The 25,981-nt window shown below is 33.9% G+C and overlaps 1 protein-coding gene across 1 annotated transcript in view; it reads left to right on the forward strand.

Moving 5' to 3' along the window:
- KLHL1 (kelch like family member 1) overlaps positions 1-25,981 on the forward strand; it is a 333,377-nt gene that overhangs the window by 201,490 nt on the left and 105,906 nt on the right. Inside the window, exon 5 of the mRNA XM_046665048.1 lies at positions 8,052-8,264. Within this exon, the coding sequence (XP_046521004.1) occupies positions 8,052-8,264 (213 nt within the window). The remainder of the gene's footprint in view (positions 1-8,051; positions 8,265-25,981) is intronic.

Genomic DNA, 25,981 nt, shown 5'->3' on the forward strand with positions numbered 1-25,981 from the left:
ATGTATCACGTCTTAAAACTTTGGAAAAATACATCTCCAGTGTCAGAAGCAGATGAAATTATGACAAGGCTTAAAGAACTGCCCCAACATAATTGCATATTCTTTGAATAACTCTGTAAAGTGTAGGAATTATTTTTTTCTAACCTCAGTTGTGCTTGAAAACAAATCAGAAAAAGTTTGTAGGCTAAGTGTTGTTATAGAGCCCATTTTCAAGATGAGGAGATGATAGCTTAGAGTAAAGTGACTTTACTGGGGAGTCATGCACAGGAAGTATTAGAATTGGGATGTTTTTCCAAACCTTTTCACTGAAAAATAATAAGAAATCTTTCCACTATAATTTCTAACTCATCTTAACTCTTTAGCAACATTTTCTCAGAAAACTCTTCCAGTCATAGACTCATATATTTTTTAAGGCACCTAAAATAACAAAATTATCTTTCCTCGCATTAAAATCTTGAAAGATGATCATCAGATATTATTTCTGGTACTGGATACAGTTTTATGATATTATAAAACACTTCTTTTTAAAGCGTATACTCTAATATTTTGAAAGAAAAAAGTTTCTACCAATCAAGTAACTACACTTAGTGAATGGTGAAGAATTAATAAAGAATACTGGCAGTCATTCACTTTTGTCTGGCAGATTTGAACCTAAGTTGTTCTTCTGTAGCTGAGGAAAACTCAGAAGAAGATATATATACATATGATATCAAAACACACGCGATACCCATTTTATGTACTGCCTGTATTAAACCTCACGTGGAATTGTACAGCTGGATTATCAGTATGATGAGGTTTCTATACAGTGATTGCTTCATATTTGTTTTTCCTGCCTTTATTTAGAAAATGTCTGGGGTCGGCCCCGTGGCTCAGTGGTGAAGTTCCCGTGCTCCGCTTCAGCAGCCCAGGGTTTCGCCAGTTCAAATCCAGGGCGCAGACATGGCACTGCTCATCAAGCCATGCTGAGGCGGCATCCCACATGCCACAACTAGAAGGACCCACAACTGAAAATATACAACTATGTACTGGGGAGCTTTGGGAGAAAAAGGAAAAATAAAATCTTAAAAAAAAGAAAATATCTTGGGAAAGATAAAAAGATGTGTGTGAATAAGCAACAGAGAGTTTGTGAAAATGTTTACTTTTAAACAATTTGTTTTCATTACTGAAGAAGTAAGGAAAAGAAAGAAAATATTTCAGGGAAATTCAGTGAAAATTGTATCTTCTACTGTAGCATCCTTTTATGGTTTTGAAGACTAAGATCCTTTATAGAGATTGAAGAATGGTAGTTCTTTTAACCTGTGAAACATAGCACGTAAGTGAAAAAGAAGATTAATCTTCAAGTATTTGTAAAGCTGATCAATAGAATAACAAGATATTTCCCTGCAATTAATGTAAGAAAATTATAAGAAGGCAAATTTTACTTCAAAATAAGGACTATTTTCTGACAGCTATTCAGCAATGATATGGGCTTTCTTATGGGGTCATGGGTTCCCCATCAGTGAAAATAATCACTGGGTAAGCATTGCACAGAAAAACTAAATATGGTATATATTAAATTAAGTGACTTCAAAGATCATTTGCTATTCGAGATTATGTGAAGTCGCAGAAATTCTCATTTTATAATCCTGCTAGGTGATAATACGAGAATTGAACCAGATGACATCAACATTTCTTCAGTACTCTCCGAATCTATGATTCTATGAGAAATGTTTTCTTGTCTTGAGAATTGTTGTTCCGGAGAGAAAAGGCATATATCTCCTAAATAAAACTCCTCCTGGGCCTCCTTTTTTCTACTTGTAGTCTCAGCCCTTGGACTCCATTAAATCCCTCATTTTTCTCTCTTATCACAAAATGTATTACTCTTATAACATCATATTGTCCCCCCTCATTAGAAAGTGAATTTCTTAGGGGCCAGAACCTCTCTTTTTTTTTTTTTTTTTGTCTTTGTATCCCTGGCATGCTTAGTATGTGCTAAGCATAAAAAAGAATAAAAATCAATAAAATTGCATTGGCTGAATAATCAGGAAAGAAAATGTAAATAATAACGAAGTGTGAATGTAAACAATACGGCTAGCAAGAGGACGCTAAAGTGAAGGGTAGAGTTAGACGCAGAATAGTAAAGTCTAACATTCAAATAAACTTGCTAGGTGTCAGATACTTCTCTAAGAACAGTACATTTAATTTAATCTTCACACTTAATCTTCACAACAGTGCTTTACAGTGGATATTATTTTTATCCTCATTTACAAATAAGGGGCCCAAATTCCTAATGTCACACAGCCAGTGAGTATCTAAATCCTGGCCACCTCTCCTAAGTCAATTCCTGTAATCACCATGCCACATGATGGAACCCAGATATATCAAGAAAGAAACAGAAACAAGATCCAGGTGAGCGCTCAAGAGTCAGAGTACGTGCATGTTGCATAGGTCAAAGTCAGTCCAAACTAGTGAGGCAGAGGAGAACCAGAAGGAAATTAACCAAAGTATAGCTAGCCCAGGAAGTGTAATAGAGAGTGTCATAAATTTAAGGACAAGAAGCTGAACTCCTGATCCCAGCCTCCTCTTGACTAACAGTATGACCATACATGAGCCCTTCTGAGCCTCAGCGTTCTTGTCTCTACAATAACAAGGTGTGACTATCTCTTAATGAGTCTCTGTTCCCTTTGAACTCTGAGGTGGTGTTCAGCAGCAACTTAGAAACAGGAATTAAAAATTCAGGCAGGGCAAATAATCAAAAGCCTGCTTTTACCCTGAAAAGGTTAGAGTCTTGACAGCAATATGTCAGTGTAGCACCTTTAAGGTGAAGTTTTCCAAGAAGCCCTTGATAACTCAGAGAGGTGCATTTCCCCACCCTGCATTTTTAGAAAGTTTAAATTCTAGAGGCAATAGGAAAAAATATAAAGAGGTGTTGATCCTGAGATTAGACCACATTTTTTCTGGCCCCAACACTTCTTTGGGTCATGGAAATCTAATATTTCTTAAAGGCATCATTCTATAAAATAAAGAAACTAGAAATTATCATTTAAAAGATTGGGAATAATTATCATACTTTCGTAGGTTTATGTGAAAGTTTTTTAACATATCTATTATTTTAATTCCTCTTATGATGCATATTATTTTCCTGAGGTGGCCATAACAAAGTACCAAAAACTCAATAGCTTAAAACAACAGAAATTTATTCTCCTACAATTCTGGAGCTTAAAAGTCTGAAATCAAGATGTCAGCAGGGCCATGTTCTATCGGAAGTTTCTAGGGAAGAATCCTTCCTTGCCTTTTCCAGCTTCTGGTGGTTCTTGGCAATCCTTGGCATTCACTGGGTTGTAGCAGCATAACTTTTGTCTCTGCCCCTCCACCTTCATAAGGCCTTCTTCTCTCTGTGTCACCACTGTCTTCACATGGACTTCTCTCTGCGTGTCTGTCCCTCCAAATTTCTTTCTTATAAGCACACCAGTCATTGGATTAGGACTTACTCTAATCTAGTATGATCTTGCCTTAACTAATTACATCTGCAATGACCCTATTTCCAAATAAGGTCACATTCTGAGGTTCCCAATGGACATGAAGTTTGGGGAGATGCTATTCAATCCAGTACATGATGTAACAGAAAAGACTCTGCTTCAGAAGTCCAGAGATGCAGGTTTCAAACTTGCTCCTGACAATAGTAAAATCATGCATAGATCAGAATCTCTCAAATCTTACTTGCAAAGGATGCTTAAGGAATCATATTTTATAATTCTATGACTTAGGCCAAAAGTTTATATTTTTCATATTTCCATAATGAGCCTCAACCAGAGCATGTAGCCAATTCCCAGGCTTACCTTTCAGTTTTCCATTTATTTGACAGTATGAGCCACCTAAGTGTTCATCTTTCTAACCGGTAACAGTTTAAATGGGCAGTTAAACACATTCTATATCCTCTGGTGATTTGGAATGAAGCCACGGATTTGGTGGTGGTCTGGCAAAAGAATGACATTCCCATCATAACACTTAAAACAGTGATTAGGAGGTTCCTGTCACCGCTGGTCACAAAGTACAAGATGGTGAGACATAGGTCTCAACTCAGTAGCCTTCCACAGAGAGGTTTCCTTGAGTCAACCGCACTAGTGTACAATGTGTTGCTTTGGTAGTAGCTGTTAATGAAGTAAACAGCGTTACAGTTCATGGTAAAGTTATTTAAATATTAGTAAAATATTTTACTACAGCCTAATATTCATATTTTAAACTAAATCAATAACTAAAATACGATAATTGAAGAGATTTATTTATATTCTGCTTAACAGGATATTACCATCAATTGTTAGCTAACTTTTAAAATGATGTAGAGAAATGAATTTCTAATGGAATTTCAAATGAATTACTACTTATTGATATATTACCAATAATAAGATGAGGGAAAAACAATAATAGAATTAAGAGAGAGGGAGAAATGAATATTAGAAAATATGTTTATGTCAAATTCAGGAAATAATTTTTAAAAATGGTAAGAAAATTCTATTTAGAATAAGACAAAACTGTAAATTTTTATAGCTAGAAAAATTATTTTAAAATATTACGAAGCAACAAAAGTAGATAGTAGAATTTAGTCTTTACGTAATTCACAAGGATTATTGTGTCTTACGTAGTGGCAACTTAAATTTGCTTCTAAAATCTTTCCTTATAATAAATATTTCAATCTATGTGTAAAAGATGCATGTATACATATATTCCCATTTAATGGAGAGATTGTCAAAGTTTTAGAATAAATCTGTGCCATTATATGGTCTAAATGACCCTTTCAATGTTATTTCCCAGAATTTTTCTGTGTTCATTCTCAATCAAGTTGACATACCAAATATGGCACTTCATACTATATTACCTGCCATTATGTCCTTGTTTATATGATTTCTCCTGGCCAAAATAAGATATCCTTCCATTTCCCATTTTCTAATTTACATTCCTACCTAATATTTTAGGTCTGTTTGAAAAACTTGCCTCTACAGAGTTGACAACAGTCATTTTCTAGCCACTGCACATTTTGTAGGTGGCCCATGTGTGGCAAGCTTTTTGATGCATATCCATTTTGTTCCCTTCACTATAATTATCCAGGACTATATGTTAGGTTTCCAATAAATCTATGTAGAGTAAATGATTGAATAAACTTAAAAAAAAGTATCATACAAAAGATACACAGGCCAAAGAGTTTAGATGCCTCTTATTACTTGATCTTCTCAGATGACAAGGAGTTAGCTGGGGTGCACAAGCTGTGTCAGGAAAAGAGGCTGAATTGGTATTTTTTTTCTTCTTTGGTGAATAAAACATAATGAAACTAAATTAATTTCCAGCATCTACATGGAAAGAAACATAGGAAAATAGTAGGCAGGGTATCATTAAAAGGAGACTTAATGGAGGAAAAAAAAGAGCAAAGAGAACTTCAGAACTTCAAAATACATAGTAATAATAATAATAATGGTAATAAAGAACATAATGTATGGGCCAGTATGATGGGTACAGTACTATCTGATACTAGTTCCTAATGTCCAGTTTATTTATATCAGTGTTCATAAACAACTGTGCTTGTTAACCAAGGATGTAGTATGAGTTACAAAGATACAAAATCATAAGAATATGCTCTAAACTAGATGCAGGAATAAAAGAAAAAAAAGAATATCTACTGTAGCTTTATTAAATGAAACTATTGTCAAAGCTGTCTGAAAAAGAAATCAAACTATAAAAGGCTCTAGCTTCCTCTCAGATAGATTTCAATTTGACTCTAAGTTTTCTAGAGGCCAAATTAAAAGAGAAATCTGATCAATTTCATAATTTACAGCATCCATGAGAAAAGCAAACCAATTTACTCAGGAGAAGTGCAATTATTCCCGCCACTAAAACCTGAAAGAAATTTCTCCCAAGGGTCATTATAAAGAGGGCACTGCAAAATATAGTGAAATATGTGTTGAACAATATCTTTATGATGGACAACCCTAAGAGTTTCATAGAGCTGCTTTTTTATAGTACCCCTCCCTATATCCTGATGGTCTACCTATACAATTCTGTGTGTAGTTTAGTACAGGCATAGATTTTTGATTAAAGTAGATGACAGATAGAAAAGCAGATGGAAAAAAAAGCCTTTCAAAGATTCTTCAAAAAAACATCTTTATCTCACTGTGGCTCCTTAGAGAAATTTGGTGACAATAAATCTCAGAACACTCGATTGGTTCATTCAGTAAATAGGTATTGGACAGCACTATATTAGGCACAGGGGACAAAACAATTTCCAGGAAATCAACTATTCTGTGATGGTAATTAAAGGTAAATAAATATGACGGATGATCTCAAAAAAAGTAAAATTGGCATTCTGTTGTGAAAGCTGAAGACAATTCAAGCTTGGGATTAAGTTCCAAGGATACACTCATAACATGGGTCAGGTCTCTCTCATAAAACAGGTTTGCATCTGCTCTGACCTGCAGATCAACGGGCACTTGCTGAATATTCTACTCTGTTTTAGCATAGTCTCAATGCCTTTTGGGGAAGAGGTCTACTGCCACCCTACTTCAGGTTTTATCCTAAAATAAACATTCTATTGAGATGTCTATCAAAACCGTGGCTTTAAAACTGTGATCTAAGAAGCCTTAGTTATATCTTCCTTGAAGTTGTCTCAGGAGACCTGAGAGGAGGTGGAACAAAAGAGAAGCCAAACAGTCGGACCTTTGTCTTCTCTAACTATGCATCAACTGCAGAAGGCTTTCTGCTAAAATATGAGAAGGTTTTTAACAAACAGTTTTTCAAATGTGCTTGAAAAACATTGCGTTGCTCTATATACTATTGCCAAAATTTTATTTTTCCCTACAAAGATCCTGAATATATACTATTCACCTGCTATGTTCCAGTATTTAGATATGCATAGTCAAATGTCAAAGTCTTTGTCTCAAGGGGCTTAAACTTTGTAAGGAGACCCTTAAGTGCACCAAAGATTAGGCTGCAGTTTGTTAACTGCTGTCTTGGAGATATAAATAACATGCACTGTGTACGTATAGTGGATGGGGCAGCCAGATCAAACAAGAGGGAAAACAGGGCTCAAGAAGCCCATATATAACAGGTAGTTTTTGCATTGAGTCTGGAAAAATGACAGAAATTAGGAAAACAAGATGGGCAAAATTCATTTTAGGCCATGGAGCATGTGAGGGAGGACATGTCAAACAGCATGGCCAGTTGAAAGCAAAGTAAGTAATTTTTGTGATTGGAATGCAAATAAGGTAGGAAATGAAGTATTAAAGTCAGGAAGAGGTCAGAACATGAAGACAGAATGCTTAACCAAGAGATTTGAACCAAAAGACAAGGGGGGGACCAAAAAAATAAACAAATAAAACATAATGAAAACTTCAGAGTAATACCATGAGCACATTTATGTTTTAGAAATATCATCGTAGCATTATGATAGAGGTAGACTAGAGAAGCTCAGTTTAGAGTCAGGCAGAGTAACTAGGAGGTTATGGCAGCAATCTGGAAGAAAATAAATGGAAACCTGAATTAAGCCAGAGAAATTGTCACAAAGGGAGGGAGGTATGAGAGATAATGAAAGGGGGGCACATATGGGATTGTGTGACTTCTTTAGCTTACCTGTCTTATTTTTTCCCTTCTGAATAAACAATGATGCAACTTACAGTGTTTTATTTCTCTGTATAATTTTATTCCCACTTTCTGATTCATGTATATATAGTCAAGCTTTAAAAGATTTGAAATGCTACTCTTTTCATATTCACCAAATCTTACATAGCAGTCCACTCGAAACTTGAACATTTAATCACTTAGTATATTCTGCCTGCATAACAAAGCTCAACATTATAATCCTCCAGTTATTACAAGATCTGTGCTGTCTGGGATACATTTACACTTCAATTACAATTACAATGCTTTCATCTTAACAGCTTCTAGTTTCTGAAGGATTAAGTCTCAAGGATTACGTTATAATGAGAACAAAGGTTATTGACTACTTTTCTCATTTCTTTCCGAGATGCTTTGCTAGCTAAATAAAAGTGAAGCCGGCTTTATGCCAACATGTTTTCTGCCCACAGGAAAACATAATGGAAGTTATAAGAAATCAAGAGTTTTTACTGCTTCCAGCTGAGGAGCTCCATAAACTCCTGGCCAGTGATGATGTAAATGTTCCTGATGAAGAAACCATCTTCCATGCACTGATGATGTGGGTCAAGTATGACATGCAGAGGAGATGCAATGACTTGAGCATGCTTCTTGCCTTTATACGACTGCCACTACTTCCACCACAGGTAATTACACATGACGCTGTTTTATATGCTCCAAGGTGCTGAAAAACCTTATATTAAAAGTAACATCACAACCCACTTATTATTATCTGCTCACATTTCTGCTTTTACTTTTAGTCAAATACTCTTTTTAAGGTAAATTTGATGGTGGAGAAATGATGGGTGACGAGTCATGGATCTGAATCCCATCTCTGCCACTTATGGACTCAAGGTCATTTGACTAGGAGAATGTCGCTTAATTTCTCTGATATTCAATTTCTTCGTCTATCAAATAAAATTGTACTACGACACAAAAGTTTTGTGAGGATCAAATTAGATAATATATGTAAAGTACTTAATAGAGTATCTGGAAGATTTTTTAAATGTTGCAGTTATTAATTCCCTACTTTTGAGATCTATCTATCTATCTATCATCTATCAGAATATACAATAATATGATCATTCTCTGATGCAAATACATACTCTGTGGCCAACCTAGGGTATTTTTTAAGGCTCAATGAATGGAATGTCAAACTTCTACAGAGGGGTAAGACATATTGCTGAATGGTATATAGTTAGGAAGTAATAGCATTTAGTAATTGGAATTATGGAATCGTTGATAATTGATGCTACAGAGAATCCAGACACCAAGTGAACCAACCACTTCATTTTGTCGATGAGTTATGTAGGACACAAGTGAATTGATAAAAACACCAGATTCTCTTGGCTTGTAAGAAGGAGAGTAACTATTTTTCCCTGATTTGGAGTCTTGTGTCTTTAAACAAATTAATAATGTTGTAAAGTTATGCATGCACAGCATGGTGAGCCTGGGCTTGCTGGCTTTTCAGGCTATAGTAAAAGAACCTTCAAATTGGCTCTGATCTGTGAAAAGATAGAATCAAATGTGTGTGCATACATTTTGCATGGGGAGATGCGGGAGCCCTATAACATTCACCTGATCCTTCTTTTCGATCCAAACCCCCATCAACACTTCCCCTAATGCATATATGACTAAGAAGGTAAGAAAGAAAGTTAGAATATCAGGAGAGAATGATAAGCAAGTTATGACATGTTAATAACAAGTGAAGAAATGAGAGTTATGGTCATATATTAAAATTGGAAAGTTAAAAAAACTATACTAAAATTGGGAAATGAATGAAGCTTTATAAATAAAGTAACAATTGTGTTTCATTTGGCTGCTCAAATGAATACAAGAGTAAAAGCAGAGAGAAAGAATTTATGAAGTCCTGCCTAAACAAATTATACAAGCTTATCTTAACACCACGCTCTTACAAAAGGAAGGGAAACATGCATTTAGGTAACTTGACAAAGAATAAATGGTGAAGCCAAGCACTGGATTTTTCTGAATTTTCTACCCTAAGTTCTGTTGCCAGATATTCTCAGAACCTGGGGATCCTCTCTCAAGATAGAAATGGCCAATGATCATTATTAGCCAATAATATGTAGGTAGACATTAGCCAATGACAGATGCTGTGGCAACTGGTCTCTTTGACTCTGACCATTCATTTCAACTGATTGTTGAAATGTGGGGAGCTTGGAGTTAAACTGGTGCATAAAAATCTCCATAAATAGGAGGACACATACCAGGTATGTGACTAGGGCTCCATCTTTTCATGATATGCCTTTCCTTCATGCCCTCTTACCCTACTCTTCTGTCATCAAAAATAGGAGATGCTCTTAACTGTACATCTCATCTAAACTGTTACGTCAGAACAGAGATGTACATTCTATTGGCTTATTTGTTCCTAAGGCTACACATTACACATGGGTTTTTAATTCTTAGTGGTTCAGCTGCTTCATCTTGCTTAGTGAAACAATATTTATTAACATTAGAAAGTAAAATATTATTTTCCTTTGGTGTAACTAACCAGAGAAATGCTTTTAAGTTAACTCTTATTACTGTGTCCAATAGACATAAATACAGCATGTCTCTATTCTCCATTCCTCATCTCTCAAACTGGGAGCACTACAAGCATAATTTTGTATATACTTTCAAGCAACACAGGTACAGGAGGAAAGAGTAAAACACATTTTCCTTTCATAAAATGTCTTTGGATATAGGAGGGGCTATTACTCCCAGAACTAATATTAACGAACCACATGTCATTATAAGCATGTTCCATAAAATATTTATAATCTTAAAAACACAGCTGCAAGGTAGGAATTATTAATTATATTATAAAGAGGGAAAAACAGGTTCAAAGAGGTTAAGTGATTTTTCAAAAGTCATGGAACTAATGAAAACTCCAGTTTTCCTGCAAATCTGGGCTCGCCAGATATGAACATACACAGAGTAATTTCTACTATGAGTCTGCGTTATTTCATTGTTTGCTCTCTAAACTGGAAGATCATTAAAATGTCCTGAATACAGCAATTATGAAGGTTCTGATAAAAACACTGAGAAAGAAAGAAGAGTAGGGAGTAAGAACTAAGATGCATTTCTTTCTTTCTTTAGTTACCAAACATAATACATCTTATCTCATTTAATTTCTACAATAGCCCTATGTAGTAAATATTATTACCATTTGACAAATGAGCTAATAGAGAATCAGCACAATAGTCATCTTTCTATTAAGCTGTAGAGCTCAGATTTTACTCTAGTCATATCTCACACTAATGTGGTTCCTCTTCCACAGGGGAAATGAGTGCAAAATTTATTTCTGCAGTTGGTTTCATATTTACCTCAATGTCCAACCAGAGTTTAAAAAGAGTTTAATAGAATCTGGGATTTTCCAGCCTTTTATATGAACTTTCAAGCTGCTAAGCATGTTAGGGTCCGTAAGAGAAGCCACTATTATGATCAAGAAACACTTTTTCCTTGACCCACAGAGCCATTAAATATAGATTTTTGTCCTTAATTCTTATGGTGCTTAATGTCTAGGTCTTTTATAACTTTTAAGTGATTTGTGGATATATACTGTCTGTGTGTGTGTAATTATACTATATATGTAATAAATTACATGCAATATATAATGTTTTATATAATATGTTGCATATATTATAATATATAACTACATAATGTTTAATTGTCATGTAACAAAACACAGTATTATATTTTAAAGTACTACCAACATTTTTCTAAGGAGACTTGAGAGAAGAATTTAGTTTGTGTTTTTGTAAGCTAATTCCTACACATGTAAATGACAGATTTTGGGTAAGAGAACAACATTTGGAAAAGCAGTTGTAAGCTACTTATAATATTGTTAAGTGAAACATAGCAAAGTACTGATCAAGGCAGGGAGAAAAGGCAAAGAAGATTTCGAGATGTTTAAGACAAAACTATTAATATACAGAAAATATATGCTTCCAAAATTAAGTTAAATTAATTAACTCATAAGTACTTTTACAGCTATGAGTTTCTATGTTTCTATTTAGTTAAGGTATGGAAAAAATTTTAGAGTGAAAAAAAGAAAAGTAAATATGACACTCTGTCAACAAAGAAAATATGTTAAAAGATTAATTAGGGCCAAAGAATAAATTTAGATTACTGTGAGAGTCTTCTCTATAATCGGGAGCCAACTGACAAACTTAATTTAGGCAGATTTCAGTTTAATCATTTCTCACAAACTGCATTCTCATGATTTTTCTTACAAGGCCTATTATGTGTATCTGTGTTTAGTTATTTCTTAAGTTCATTAGAGAAAAATCTATTCTGATATTCTCCATTATTTATAAATTAACATATGTTACAATGAAGTATAAATTATGGTAATTTGGTATAGAAAAATATAATGAAGATGTAAATTTTGGTTTGCATTATGGATTTAGTTGGATTTGGTTTAGAATATGGCTTTCAGTTGAGAACAGTAGTACACAAAATGAGCTTCAGAAAAGAATAGAAGTAAAGACATAAAAAGACTCAGAAGCAACAATGTCTATTTTATCCTCTACTGAAATTTAATAGCTAATGCTGAAATAAATTCAATTGACTTTGGTATAGAATAGACCAATGGAAAAGGCAAAATGAAAGAAATACATAATTTAGTTATAATCTAAGAAATGGTGAATGACTTCTATGATTTTTTTAAATGAATGAGAAATAGAATTTTGCATAGTAGTTTCCATGGTTTTCCTCAATACCCAGAGCCAGAGGTTTAAAAATTTCTACAGAACTGGAAAAAAATGGAAATTTCATTTTAGAGAGTGAATGATTATAAACATAAGTATATATACATATATATTACAAGGAGGCTGCTCAAATTTGATTTACTCACTTTTCTTTATTTTGTCTTTCAAAGATGCAGCAAAAGAACATGTTGTTATGCAATAAAGAACATGCTTTAACTTTTTGTGTAGTTTCCGCTGGTTTTAACTGGTGTTATAAGAGGTATCTTTGTAATAGGTCCTTAAATATTTATTATATATGTATTTTAAAAGTATACATAAGTACGTACTTTTGCTGCATTATTTTCTAATGATGGGCCTAGAACTTAGGGCCAAAAGTAGAAAGTAGAAGCATGCTGCTCTACAAGTCAAGAGAATACAATCCTATATATAATCAAGCCAATGGTCTTCAGGGAAATTCAGTTTTATCACCACCAGGGACTATTTGAAAGATTGGAAATATACAGATAAATTTTGCTTCATGTCTTCGAACTGGTATTGTTTATCTCTTTTGAGACAACAAGGAGAAAGATTTCTCACAGCTTTCTAACAAGTATATCTACTCACTCTTAAGAGAAATATATAGCAGTGTGTGTGTGTTTATGCTTATGAACATTTATTTTCTGTAACAAAATGTGAGAGGAAAAAACTTGCAATGGATAACAAAATATTGCCTAGGTTTAGCGGAATATGGTTTAATCTAATAGTCAAAATAACAAAATAACAAGTAGACTGGAGAGTTTAACTTATGGAAACAGATGCCACCTCTATTCTACAGTAATTAATTCTTTCTGTGCAAAGCTGTAATAAATTTACTCCAAAAGATTCTTTATGGTGGTAATAGCAATATGAGAAAAGAGAGGTCTTCAACCTTTTACGCCACTGGAAATGTGACAGTTGATCAGACACCAGTGACATCAAGACTCTGTTGTCTATAAAAATTATAGCCGCAACTAAAAAACCTAATGAAAAGCAAGCTAATTGACAAAGAGCATGCATAAATCACAGTGTAAGATATACAGAGTAGATTTCACTCAAGTAATTTATATGTTTTGTTTAATTTTACTTCCCCAAAGCAAGCGTAGGTGAACTACTCCCTGAAAAATCCAACAGTTATCCAAGTTTGTCAGCATAAAGATTCACTGGTTAGTGTATTACATATTTGATGTTTACAAAAGAAAAACTCTTACAAAAGAGGAAGCATTAATCAAACATATTAACACAATCCATTACTAGTCTTTGTTACTTTTTCATTTTGTTTTTGTTCTGAATTTGTTGTCTGATTGTTGTCTGATAGCTTGTTGTCTGATTAATTAATGATTACACCAGGCCATCATCAAAGAGAGAGTCCTCTCCACAAAGCTAAACTATAAGAGTCAAAAAATAATTGTGGAATAACGTTATTTTTCTCTAAAATAAACCTTAAAAATTGTTTTTAAAACAGAAATAGACAATATCTGCTCCTAAAATCTTACAGATTTATCTTAAACATTATCTAGATTCATAATCATTTAACCCGCTGTGACATTCACAAAGTTGCAACACTAAGAAAATACAGAAGCTTCTGATTTCAACACGTTTTAAGTCAAATCAAAGAGGTATTAACATGAAAAAAAGAAGGGCACATGCACAGACTCATACTTATGCACATTACTCTCTTTGGTAAAGTAAAGAGAGTAGAGAAGTTGGAACCCAATCTCAAGTCCTTTATTTTTGCTACAATATATCGTTTCTGTGCTTTAATCAAGGGTCCATCTCACCACTTTTTTTTTGGTTCATATCCCTCCTTTCTTGACACTGAAATTCCTCTACTGCAATGGCCCCTTCCATATTTTATATTATCAATATTATTCTATATTGGATCTTTCCAATGAACTTACAGAAATGTGTTAAGACATATTAAGATAAAATGAACTCCTCATATTCCTTTCTACCAACTGCTGCAATCCTCTGCTCCCTTTTCCAGCAAAATATGTAAGTATTGTTTGTACTTATTACATCTACTTATTCATAATCATCATTCTCTCTTCATCCACTAAAATCAGTTCTTTGAACTAGTCAAACCTCCATGCTGTCATTTTTTTCCGTATCTCACTTGTTTTCATCTCACCAACATCTGACACAATTGATCTGGTCCCTCTTACTCAATCTTCATGACTAATTCTTTCTACTCTTTGTTGTTGCAATGCTCCAGGACACTATATTTTCTGCATAGAGAATAGTCTTTACTTCCATACTTTTAAATACTATATGAGTCAATTATAAATTCTGACTTTATATCTCTAGCCCTAAAATTTGCCAAAAGATAGATTTAAAAACCTAATTAACTACTTGACTTCTCTAATTGGATATCCAATAGCTCTTCAAAACTTCACATGTCCAAAATGGAAGGTTTCAAAGTCCCAAGACATTTTTGCACCCGGCCTAGTGGCATACTTGCTCTGTTTCAACAGCCCAGGGTTTGCAGGTTTGGATCCTGGATGCAGACCTAGCACCACTCGTCAAGCCACACTGTGGCAGCATCCCACATAAAATAGAGGAAGATCGGCACAGATCTTAGCTCAGTGACAATCTTCCTCAAGCAAAAGGAGGAACATTGCCAACAGATGTTAGCTCAGGGCTAGTCTTCCTCACCAAAAAAAAAAGTCCCAAGACTTTTTTTCTCCCATTCTCAGTAAATATCACTACCACCCATCTTGTTGCTCAGGCCTAAATCCTAGAATCATTTTTAATTCTCCACGTTGCATTGCATTTAACATTCATTTTCTTAGGAAGTGCTTTTGACTGTACTCCAAACCATATTCTGAATCTGTTCTTTTTTTTCAACATCTCTACAGTCACATCCTAAAACAAGCCACCATCTCTCTCTTGCACTATTGAAAGAGCCTCCTATCTATTATTCTAACTTTTATGCTTGACCACTGCAATAATTTCCATTTAGCACCCAGGCAGAGTTTTTGCAGTATGAAACAATTCATCTCAAACTTAAGATTTATGCACTTAGGACAAAATCCTAATATCCCTATCCTACAAGGTCCTACAACTGTCCAATGACTATTCCTCTGACCTCATTTCCTACCAGCTCTCAGGATCCTACAGGCACACCGATATTCTTTCTGTTTTTTGAGTGAGTCAGGTTTAATTCTTCTACAGGACATTTGTACCACTGATTCTGGGGACTGGGAAGGGTGGCACGCCAAGAGAAGAGGGTGGTGGTGATAGGAACAGTTTTCTCAGGGGCAAGCAATGAAGGCGGAGGCATAGTCTATAGAGAATTGAAGACAATGATATAACTGACACAAAGTCGGTCTGCTTTCATTGTTGCTATACCTTGGCAATTGTAAACCATGTCAGTGATGACACAGTCTACTTGCTGAGTAGAACTACCCCACCACAGCCATTTTCTGCTTCTCCACTGCCTGGAAGGTGTTCCCTCTCATCACAGAATGACTGGCTCTTTCTTCTTAAATATGTCCCATCTTAAATGTGTCTTATTTTTAGTACTTTCACCTACTATTTTCTTGCTTAGTTGCAGTTTATTTCTTTTTATATCCTTCCTTATGACTATATTTTTCAGAAAACCAGACTTGAAGTTCTGGCTCACAAAGTTCCTGACTTAGCCAGTACTGAATAAGTATTTGCTGAATCAACAAATGAAAAGTTTATGCTAGGTCTTAGGAATTCTAGCATCATTTATTTTAATAATCTGTTGATATATGGTTTGTCCGGAAGGTGAGAGAAAGTTCTACAATAGTGTGTTGCTATGGAGCTAACAGTTGGTCCTAGGAACCCTGTCATAAAGACGGAGAGGATCACATTGATTTAGACTTTACTAAAAATCCTTTATTTAAAAAGACAATGGAAAGCAAACCTTAATAGGGTATCATCTCTCATCTCTTTGTTCTATGAGATACATTCATTAAAGATAAATTTTTCAAAACCACTCTAATACAGAAATCAGTGGTGCATTTAAAAACAAGTTGGCTACAAAAAATGTTTTCTTTTCATTGCTAGCATTATAAATCAGAAAACAAAGTGCATTTCATGAAGAAAAGAAAACCGAACTTAAACTAGTTCATAAGCATTTTTGTACATATTAAATAATATACACAGCATTTACGAAGAGGCCACACAGTGCAAGAACAATTATTTTTCTCAAACATTAAAGAGAATTTCATTTTTTATTCATGCCTTTTTTATATAAGAATGATAAAATTAAAATAGGATATAATGATTTGTAAGAGGACTAAGAAAGATTGTGGAACGTTTGTAACATAGTGAAAGCCATTTAAATCATTAAACCTTTTCCGATGATTTTACTTTAGGCTTTAGAGAAATTTGAAATAACACTTGAAGCCACTTTAATATTTTAGTAAGTGGCGTTTATAGAGATGAAATCTGGAGATTAAAATAGGATCCTTACACTTAAGAATACTCAATCTTTGGGCAAATCTCAAACCTAAAGCCTGAGTAGAGGGTACCTACATTGATTAAATTATAGAATTATTCTTTTATTTTGATAAATGATTTATTTGGGATATACATAAAAACATATGTTCCTTCATCCTCTTGTCCACGTTGCTACTTTTATGAAATATTTTTGCTTGTTACTCTGAGAGAAACAGGAAGGCGGCCTGTGGGGCTGGGGCAGAGTGAGCCAAGGAGTGAGTGTTAAAATTCAGAGAAGGTGAAGATGCAGATCATGAACTGTCTAGTAAATCACTGTAAAAACTTTGGCATTTTGTTGGGATGTAATGGGAGCCATTCTAGGGCTTTGAGCAGAGAAGAGTTTGATCTAATGAACACAATTAAACGGACTCTCTAGTTGCTGTATTGAGAGAATACTGGAGAGAAAGAAGGAGAAAATGGAAGTCAGTAAGTGATAGTAATGTTAGAGTTGAGAGACTTTTGAAGAAGTCACATGAGGATAATGAGGTAGGAGCAAGGAAGATGTTGAGAAGTGTTTTCATTCTAGATAAATTTTAAAGTAGACCTGGTTGGATGGGGGAATGAGTGAAAGAGAGGTATCAGAGACATTGCAGGATTTCTGGCTTGAGCCCTGATGAGGAAGGATGCTTTCGAGCTTTGACTTTAAGATTTCTATGAGGCCTCTCAGTAGAGATGTTGACGAGGCATTGAATGTACCTTTCAGGAGTTGTGGAGGTATGGCCGTGAGATATATACTAGGAAGCTGTTGGCATATAGATTGAATTTAAAGACATGATATAAGATGGTATCACCAAAGAAGTGAGTATAGATAAATAAGGGAAGAGGACTAAGAATGATGCTGTGGAGCATTGAAACATTACAAAGTTAGAGATGAAAAGAAGGAAGAACCTAGTGACTGAAATGGATAAACTAGACAAATAGAATAAAAACCAAGGGAGCTTCATGTCCTGGGATTTCAGGAAATAAAACATCACAGAGGTGTGAGTGATAAATGCTGCTGAGAGTTCAAATAGAATGATGCCCAAGAATTGATTTTTGAATTTAACAACATGAAGGTCATTGGTGACTTTGACAAGATTGGTTTCCATGGAATAGAGCTAAGCAAATGTGGGAAACCGGGAATTTAAAAGAGTAAATACATAGAATCTTTAAAACTGCAAAATTAAACAGAAAAATTTGTCTGTAGGCAGCCGAGTTTATTAGCCTGGGTCCATTGAAGAGAAACAAAAACACATTGAAATTTCAACATGGAAAATTTAAATAAAGAATCATTATTCATAACAAAGATTTGCAGTAAGAAAGGATTGGAAAGTAAGACGTTATGAGAACTGTAAAGAATACAGAAATATCAGATATAGGAAGCAGCTACCACCTACAAGGCTGAAACAGAGCACCCAAGGAAGCACCCCATCATCACTACCAACCCCTAGAGCTGAGAACCAGACCTTCCTGAAGACAGCACAGCCCTGGCTCACTGGATGGCAGAGAAGTCACTGTGGCGCAACAGTGGCAGAACTTGCTAGAAACTTGTCCTCTTGAACTTTCTAGAAATCTTTTCTCTAGGTGTCCCAAAAGAGACACTCTCCTAAAAAAATCACTTGAGGGGCCTTTGGAGAAAGCTTCTAGGTTCTTCTGGCCAGCATGCACTGCAGGAGGCAGTCACTAGAGAAACTGCTTCACTGCAGGAACCTGGTGAGTAGACGCATAAACCAGGAAACAAAATCTTTCCTCCTGCAGTGTCTCTCTAGCGCCCTCTACTGACAAAGCTTAACATGGTGCCAACTGGCAGAGAAAAAATATTTACAGGTCCCAGATCTATTTACATAAAACAGTTGAAAAGGATGATTTTGCAGCTGAGAGCTAATAAATTGATAAATGGCAAACTGTGGGAGTGGAGTGAATCATGTTTATATACTCGTAGGTATGATCCAGAAGAGGGAAAATTTCATGATGTGAGATAGAGAGGGAAGAATTGCGGAAATATTTTCTTGGAATGCACTACAGTAAGAGGGATTTCATGCACAAGTAGATAGCGTGGCTTTAGAAAAGAAAATTGAAAAATTATCTATGTCAACAAGTGAAAAGCAACAGTATGTGTGTATAGATGTTAGCAGGTGAACAAGATGCAATGGTTTGAGTGTGTTTACTTGCATCATGCTTTTGACTCTGACATTAATTCAACTTTTGATCATGGCAATTGTATTTAATTTCACTGGGTCTCAGTTTCCACATCAGGGTAAGGAAAAGAAGGAAATATTCCTTCTGCCAGTAACATTGTATGAGTGAAAATAGGTTTTAATTTCTTGAGAATTAGTTCCTGTTACAAATTAGGTGGCACATAATTTTGTAGAGAATTAAAACACATATGTGAAAAAATAATTTTCATAATAAAAATAAAATTAATTAAAAAATAATTTTCATAATGTCTCAAACCTCTCATGAAACTTTCATTCATTCCAAATATGCTAAAGGAGGAAAACAAAAAACAATTTGTAGAACTCCCTTTTTGCTCACTGAATAAATTGTCTTTAGAGAAATACAGATCCCTTCCGTTGTAGTCATTTCCTCCTAATAATCATCATTCACAACTTTTAAATGAAAAAAAGTTACAACTTAAAAAATAAACAAACTTTAAAATTACTTTGTAAACTTCTATAATTTAAAACATTCCTAAGAGGAAAGGAAATAAACTAGAAGCTTTGTGAAGGAACCACAAGTGAATTGAATTTTATCACACACGTATTGAAGCAACTACTACTGGGAGTTTAATTTCCAAGAGTATCAAACAAATAAAGCAGTTTATTATTCTAATGACTCTGAAAACAGAAAAAAATACCCTCAGAGAAGAGTTATTTAACATTGATGACTATCCAGAGAATCAGGCATGTGTACTCTTTTCCATTCTAATTAAATGGAAAATATCTATATGTCACCCAAAATAAAAGTTTTTATATTAATAATACCCAAAAAGCAACAGTACACTGCTAAAGTTTAAAAAATGATAAATAATTATTTGTTATTTTGCATAAATATTCAAAATTTATTGGAGCAATACTTTTTTTCAAAGTATAAAAGAAAATTCTCTTAGAATAGTCTTATTGGTGCTGAGTATCACACAGTTTCATATTTTAACCATTCGGAAAATGGTGCACATGTTAATTTAATATTTCTCACAGATATGTAAAACTTTCCAATTCAATATTCCTGATAAATTAGAATAAATTTTATTTACTTTCCTTGTGATCAATTTTAAGTTAATGAAAACAATTTGGACTTTGCTATTATCAGAAATTCTAGTCTTCTGTTAATTAACTTCATCAAGTAGAATTCATTAAGTGAGTATATTACATTTTTTTCTTTTGTCTTTTTTTATCCAAACAATAATTTATGAAACATTACTGTAATTTTTTGACCCTTGTTAGTTTGGAGTTATGTTTACTGCGTATCTTTACCCACTGTTAGCTTCCTTATCAGGCCAATTCAGATCAGCTTAGAATTTATTTTTCTATAATTGCCAGGGAAAATATGTGAATGATAACATAATGTCATACTAAAATGTGTATCTACCTTACTTTCACAGATTTTTATTGCAGAAAAGACCTTCAAAACCAACCCCCTAATATCTTGCAGGCTAGAAATTGAGGCTCTGAGATCTAAAGCAGGCTATCTTAGGAAACATTTTTGATTTAATAACTCATTGATACATGTAAAATGGAATTTTGGAATCTTAACTCTCAAGAATTTTTTTCCACCTCTGAGGACAAGCTTTCAAACAAAAAAATTATCTTTTGACCCTTATGTCTTAGTATTTAGCACATGTTGATGTATAAAGGGTCATCACGACACCTTAAACAGAGAGGACAACACAGCCACTGAACAGCTCAGTTTTCCAGGTTTCATCTCAAATGGAAAGCTAGATAATTTAAACCACAAAGTCCAATTTTGTTGTAATTCAAAGGAAAATTTTTCCTGAACAACTTAGTAAAATTTAGTTATCTATGAATGTTTCCTTTGAAATTTATAATCAGATAATTGTCACTTACTGTTTCTCAACATTTATTATCATCATTTTAATAAATATATATCCACATCTTCTATTTCTCTTTACTGTCTTTAAATGTATTTTTATTGCATCATTGATGAAGATGAATATCTCAGTGTTTATATTTTTCAACTACCAGTTGTACATTTAAAATACATATCTGTGTATGTCTATATTTATTAACGTTTTCAATAGTCATGATGTCTATTTTATGATTTATTTAGCAGTACAATATGCTGATATAATGCTAAATTCTTTACACGTTATCTTGTTAAATGTTTCACTATATACCTATTGTTGAATGGATATTTAGTTTACACATGAGGAAATGGAGACTTAGTTAATTTATCCAAAGTCAAATATTGTAGAAAAAAGATTAAACAAAATACTACGTGCAAAATATTTAATAATTCTTTTCAAAAATGCATTTAAATTTTGATCATCAAAACACTATCAGTTTGGTAGGTCTTCTTTTTTTCTTTGCTGAAGAAGATTCAGCCTGAGCTAATATCCGCTGCCAATTGTGCTCTATTTTTTAGTATATGTGCTGCCAGCACAGCACAGCTGCTAACAGAGCAGTGTAGGTCCATGCCTGGGAACTGAATCCAGACCACCAAAGTGGAGTGTGCAGAACTTAAGCACTAGGTCACCAGGGCCAGCCCACTATCAGTTTTTTTTTTTTATCATGGTTACACATGCTCTTTATTTCTTTGACAATAAATGAATTACAGAATTATAATCTAAAAGTGCTATTGTAAAACTCTGAAATATTTCAGGTATACTTCTAAGGACTCGTTCTTTCACTAAAGAAAATGTATTTTTACTTGGTATGGAATAATTATTTAATAAATAGATGTTTACAGAATCAAAGTTGATTATTAATTTTAAAGCAAAATATTTATTTTTCTGAAGAACATTTAACAAATAAATATATCAACTGACTAAAAAATAGCTTTTAAAAATAAATAGTATATAAATCACATTCTATCACCAAACTCTTTTCTGGTGTAGTTTAAAACACATGGCTACGTATGTGTTTCTTCTTTGCCTGATGCGATGAGGAGGTGCAATAACAAACCAATCAGGATTGTGCATGGGGGAGAGTTAATCAGCGACAAGCAGAAAGTAAAAACAAGGGAGAATATAGATTAAAAGGTAATATTTTCATGATTTATTTTAAAATTGGCATGCATTGTACTGTAGGATCCATGGCCAGTAAATCCATATTTAAAGGTGTATGTTATTGACTCAAAATATTTTAAATATTATTTCACATAAAAAATGTTTTGTAAACTATCTTAAGGAGACCTTTAATGATTTGTTTTTTATTTCCACCTAGGTTTTGATAAAATGATGTTCCTATTGTGGTGTTTCTGCAAAATTCAAATCCCTCACAATTCTATGGTTTACCTCTGTCTTTTTTCTCTTCAGGCAGCTTAGAGTTATATATGATTCAATACTGGGGCAGATTAAATACACATTAAACATGTGTATCAGGATTAAATATGTGATTTTTAAAACCAAAATATCCCATATTTCCCACAGGATAAAGTGATAAATGTTGATGCAGAGATTATAAATTATTTAGTAATACCTGCTGTGTCTTGTATTCTTAAGCCTTCTTTTTATCTCTACATTTGGTCTCTGAAATACTTTCAATGATTTGTTCTAGATTACCATTTCCCAACACTTTGTCCCTAGACAGACTTTATTTGATGGTATTCATCACAAAAGTGTTAAAAAAAAAAGTTTATAAACCGAGAAACTCATTACGCTATATATCCCCCTTTTGAAATTTCATAATAGAGATTGTCACAATAAAGTCTGTCAAATCTCCAGATAAAGAAACTCACTTAATGGGGCTGTCTTGATGGCGTAGTGGTTAAATTCACATACTACTTCAGTTGCCCAGGGTTCGCAGGTTTGGATATCAGGACCAGACTTACACCACACATCAAGCCATGCTGTGGCTGCGACCCACATGCAAAACAGAGGAAGATCAGCACAGATGTTAGCTCCGGGCCAATCTTCCTGACCAGAAAAACAAAGAAAGAAAGAAAGAAACTCACTTACTTCTAACTTATGGAATTCCTAGCTTTTCTGGAGAACACATTTCAAGCAATGAAAGGAATGCTCTACAGAACCCACTAGGGAAGCACTCTTCTGGGTGATTCTATTTTTAAATATTTTGGAATTCCTAATGGTAAAGGTTAATAAACAATGGATTTTCATTTAGAGTAAACTATCCTAAATTAAAGCTGTTCTAGGTGTGTTTGTATTTAAAGAAGTTGGCTTTCTGCCCCTTCTATGAGACTATCTACCACAAAGTAGCCTGTGAAATTGGCTTTGCTGAACTGGAAAAGCAGCATATTCAGTGAATTCAATAAGCTGACCTATAAAGACCTGGAAATAGAGTCATAAATAATAATGAGCGTGTTATTCTCGATTCAGTCAACTGTGGGGATTTTCCAAATCATTAAACAACTTCCCAATTTGCTACAAGTCAGCATAAGTGCTGTACTCTTTTCAAAAAAAGGCTGAGAATAAGAGATGGCAAATATATGGTAAGAATTTAGGGAATGATGAGCATTTAATCACAATGAACACCAGAATCTGGTTTCAGTGAATAGTTACTCATAATATTCATCTATTATAAAATAAAAATAAAAGGTGGAATTTTATCCTGACCAATAGATTTCACCTCATGCTAATATACATTCATGCTAATTTTCATTATTCTCAGTATATGCTAAAATTGTATAAAATTGGGCAGATAAACAGGTTATGCCTGAAATGTAAAGTAAAGATCTATTTAAATGGTAAATATCCATTTCATCACTTTGGTCAGTTTTTTAAGAGAATAAAATGGCATTTTCTCCTGATCCTATGCCCAGAAACGAAGCTGATGTGTTTTCTCTTTAAATAATGTCCTTCTCAACAGCTGTCTTCTTACTTCATGTGTCACCAAGCTTTGTTTTGTAAGTGTAATTTTTTAAAATGTCCTAAATCTCCTCTTTCTGTGTATGTTATTATTATTTTTGCATTAGGCCTTTTCCTTTGTTGCAGTGAACTCCATGATAATTGCCTTACTCCAGGGACATCTTTCCCCACCTGTACCCATTTTTCACAATGCCTCCAGAGTGAATTTTTTAAAACACAAATTTAATTATAATGTTCAACGGTACACCTCATATATTGATGCACCGTACCATATCCTTAGCATTGTACATATTATTCTTTGTTACAACCTTCTTTCCTATAGTTATTAATCTACTTGTAGAACATAACACTGTCTTTTAAAAATTTTCTCCTGCTTGAGCACGTGGCAAACCTTTCTCTTTTTACTTCCAAATCCTGAACCTTGTACTCAGACATGAGCACGCTTAATTAACTATCTGGTTCACCGTTAAAAACTCAACTCCGTATTGATTTTTCCAAGAGGAACTTCCTTGATCACTTCTACTCATTTTCAGAGAGGGATGTTCCCCCTTGGTGTCCCCATTGCACCCTGTTAACTCTCCATTCCCAGTGCTGGTAATATTTTATTTAGCTTATTTACGGTTATGTGTCTACTTAGCCCAGTAAATCGTATATTCCTCAAGATCTTATCTCCAATGTCTGGTACACATTGGGCAACTAATAACTAACTGTCTCTTTCAATGTGAAAAATTTTTTAAAACAATTGCTTGTCAATGTCTTTTATAGCTATATATAAAGGATGAAATTTCATGAATTTGACTGACTTGCTTATTTTCATAAAGCTTGAAAGAGTCACAGTCAGGACTTATATCTGTAACTTTGGACTCCTGAATCTATAAACATTCCATTAAATTTATTCATTTTTAAGTCTGTGCTAAAATTTTATGCCATGTTATCCATAGATATGCAGGTAAATTTGTTCATTTGTTTTTGAAAGAAGACAAAATATTAGTGTCACTAACGCTCCCTTTTTTTGGAGAATGCTGATCTTAAAAATTTAATCAATGGCCTGTGTTAGATAAAATGAAACTTGATATGTTCTTATATGTTTGTTTTCTGCTTGTTTGTTCTAAAAATGCATTTTTGTCCAGGGAGATTTTTCAAATCCTTCACATAGAAACTATATCTTCTACCGCTGCATATCCTCAGTGATTCCTAGTGTAGTACTGAATATTAATAGACACCATATGTTTCTTGATAAACACTTTGGGTCATACTTGTGACTACTATTGGTGGCTGAACCTCTCATTAATTTAAGTCAAAACTTATATCTCACATATAAATGTACCAAATAACTTGAAACCAATGAATGGATTATTTCTGATCTCAACCAAATAGTTGAGTGAATGAGTAATGAGTGAATGAATCAGGGATGGTAGTATGCTAAGTAGGGACTGGTTAAGCCTTCAGATTAAATTGAACTTTTCTGTTGTTATTTCTGCTATTGTTCCGAGGATTAATCTTTGCTTTTTCACTTACAATGTGCTAACGATCACTTAGCATGAGCTTACTTGAAATTGAAACTAGATTTTTCTGACACAAGACACATTCTACTGATATGTGGATGGTTTGTTGGCATTTACCTGCTCTTTTATCTGGTTAAATTTATCTAAGAATCTCTGTTGAATATCTAATTGATTGCTGTTTTTATTATTTCTTAAAAATTTCTGAGGGTACTAAACTATAAAAGCATCACTTTTAGATAGATTTATTAAGCTTCTCCCTTCTCAGATATTATTTCTTGTGTATGATAATTCAACAACATAGAAACCTGAAAGCTAGTTAGATCAAAAGATAGGTGATTGATTAATAGATAAATAGATAGGTAGATGCAAAGTTTTTGTAGCATGTATTAACATATAATTTTATAATTATTTATGAATATCAAATACATTTTATTTGGAAGAAAAGGACAAAAGTTTCATAAGGCTGTTTCCAAATTTCTCATATAGGAGGATAATGCCAGTTGTCCCCATTTTTCATCAAACATTCTTTAAAACCACCCAATGTGGTTGATCAGTGTCCTCAAAGGTTCATGGAGATTTCCTAGTATCCAAATGGAATTGCTCAAATTATTTTTTTCCTTAGTCTTTCTGCTACATTTGGTATTATAGACCTCCCCTCTTTAATACTTTTTTTCCTTCTG

Source organism: Equus quagga, chromosome 6 (assembly GCF_021613505.1).
Source record: "Equus quagga isolate Etosha38 chromosome 6, UCLA_HA_Equagga_1.0, whole genome shotgun sequence".
Classification (NCBI taxonomy): Eukaryota; Metazoa; Chordata; class Mammalia; order Perissodactyla; family Equidae; genus Equus; species Equus quagga.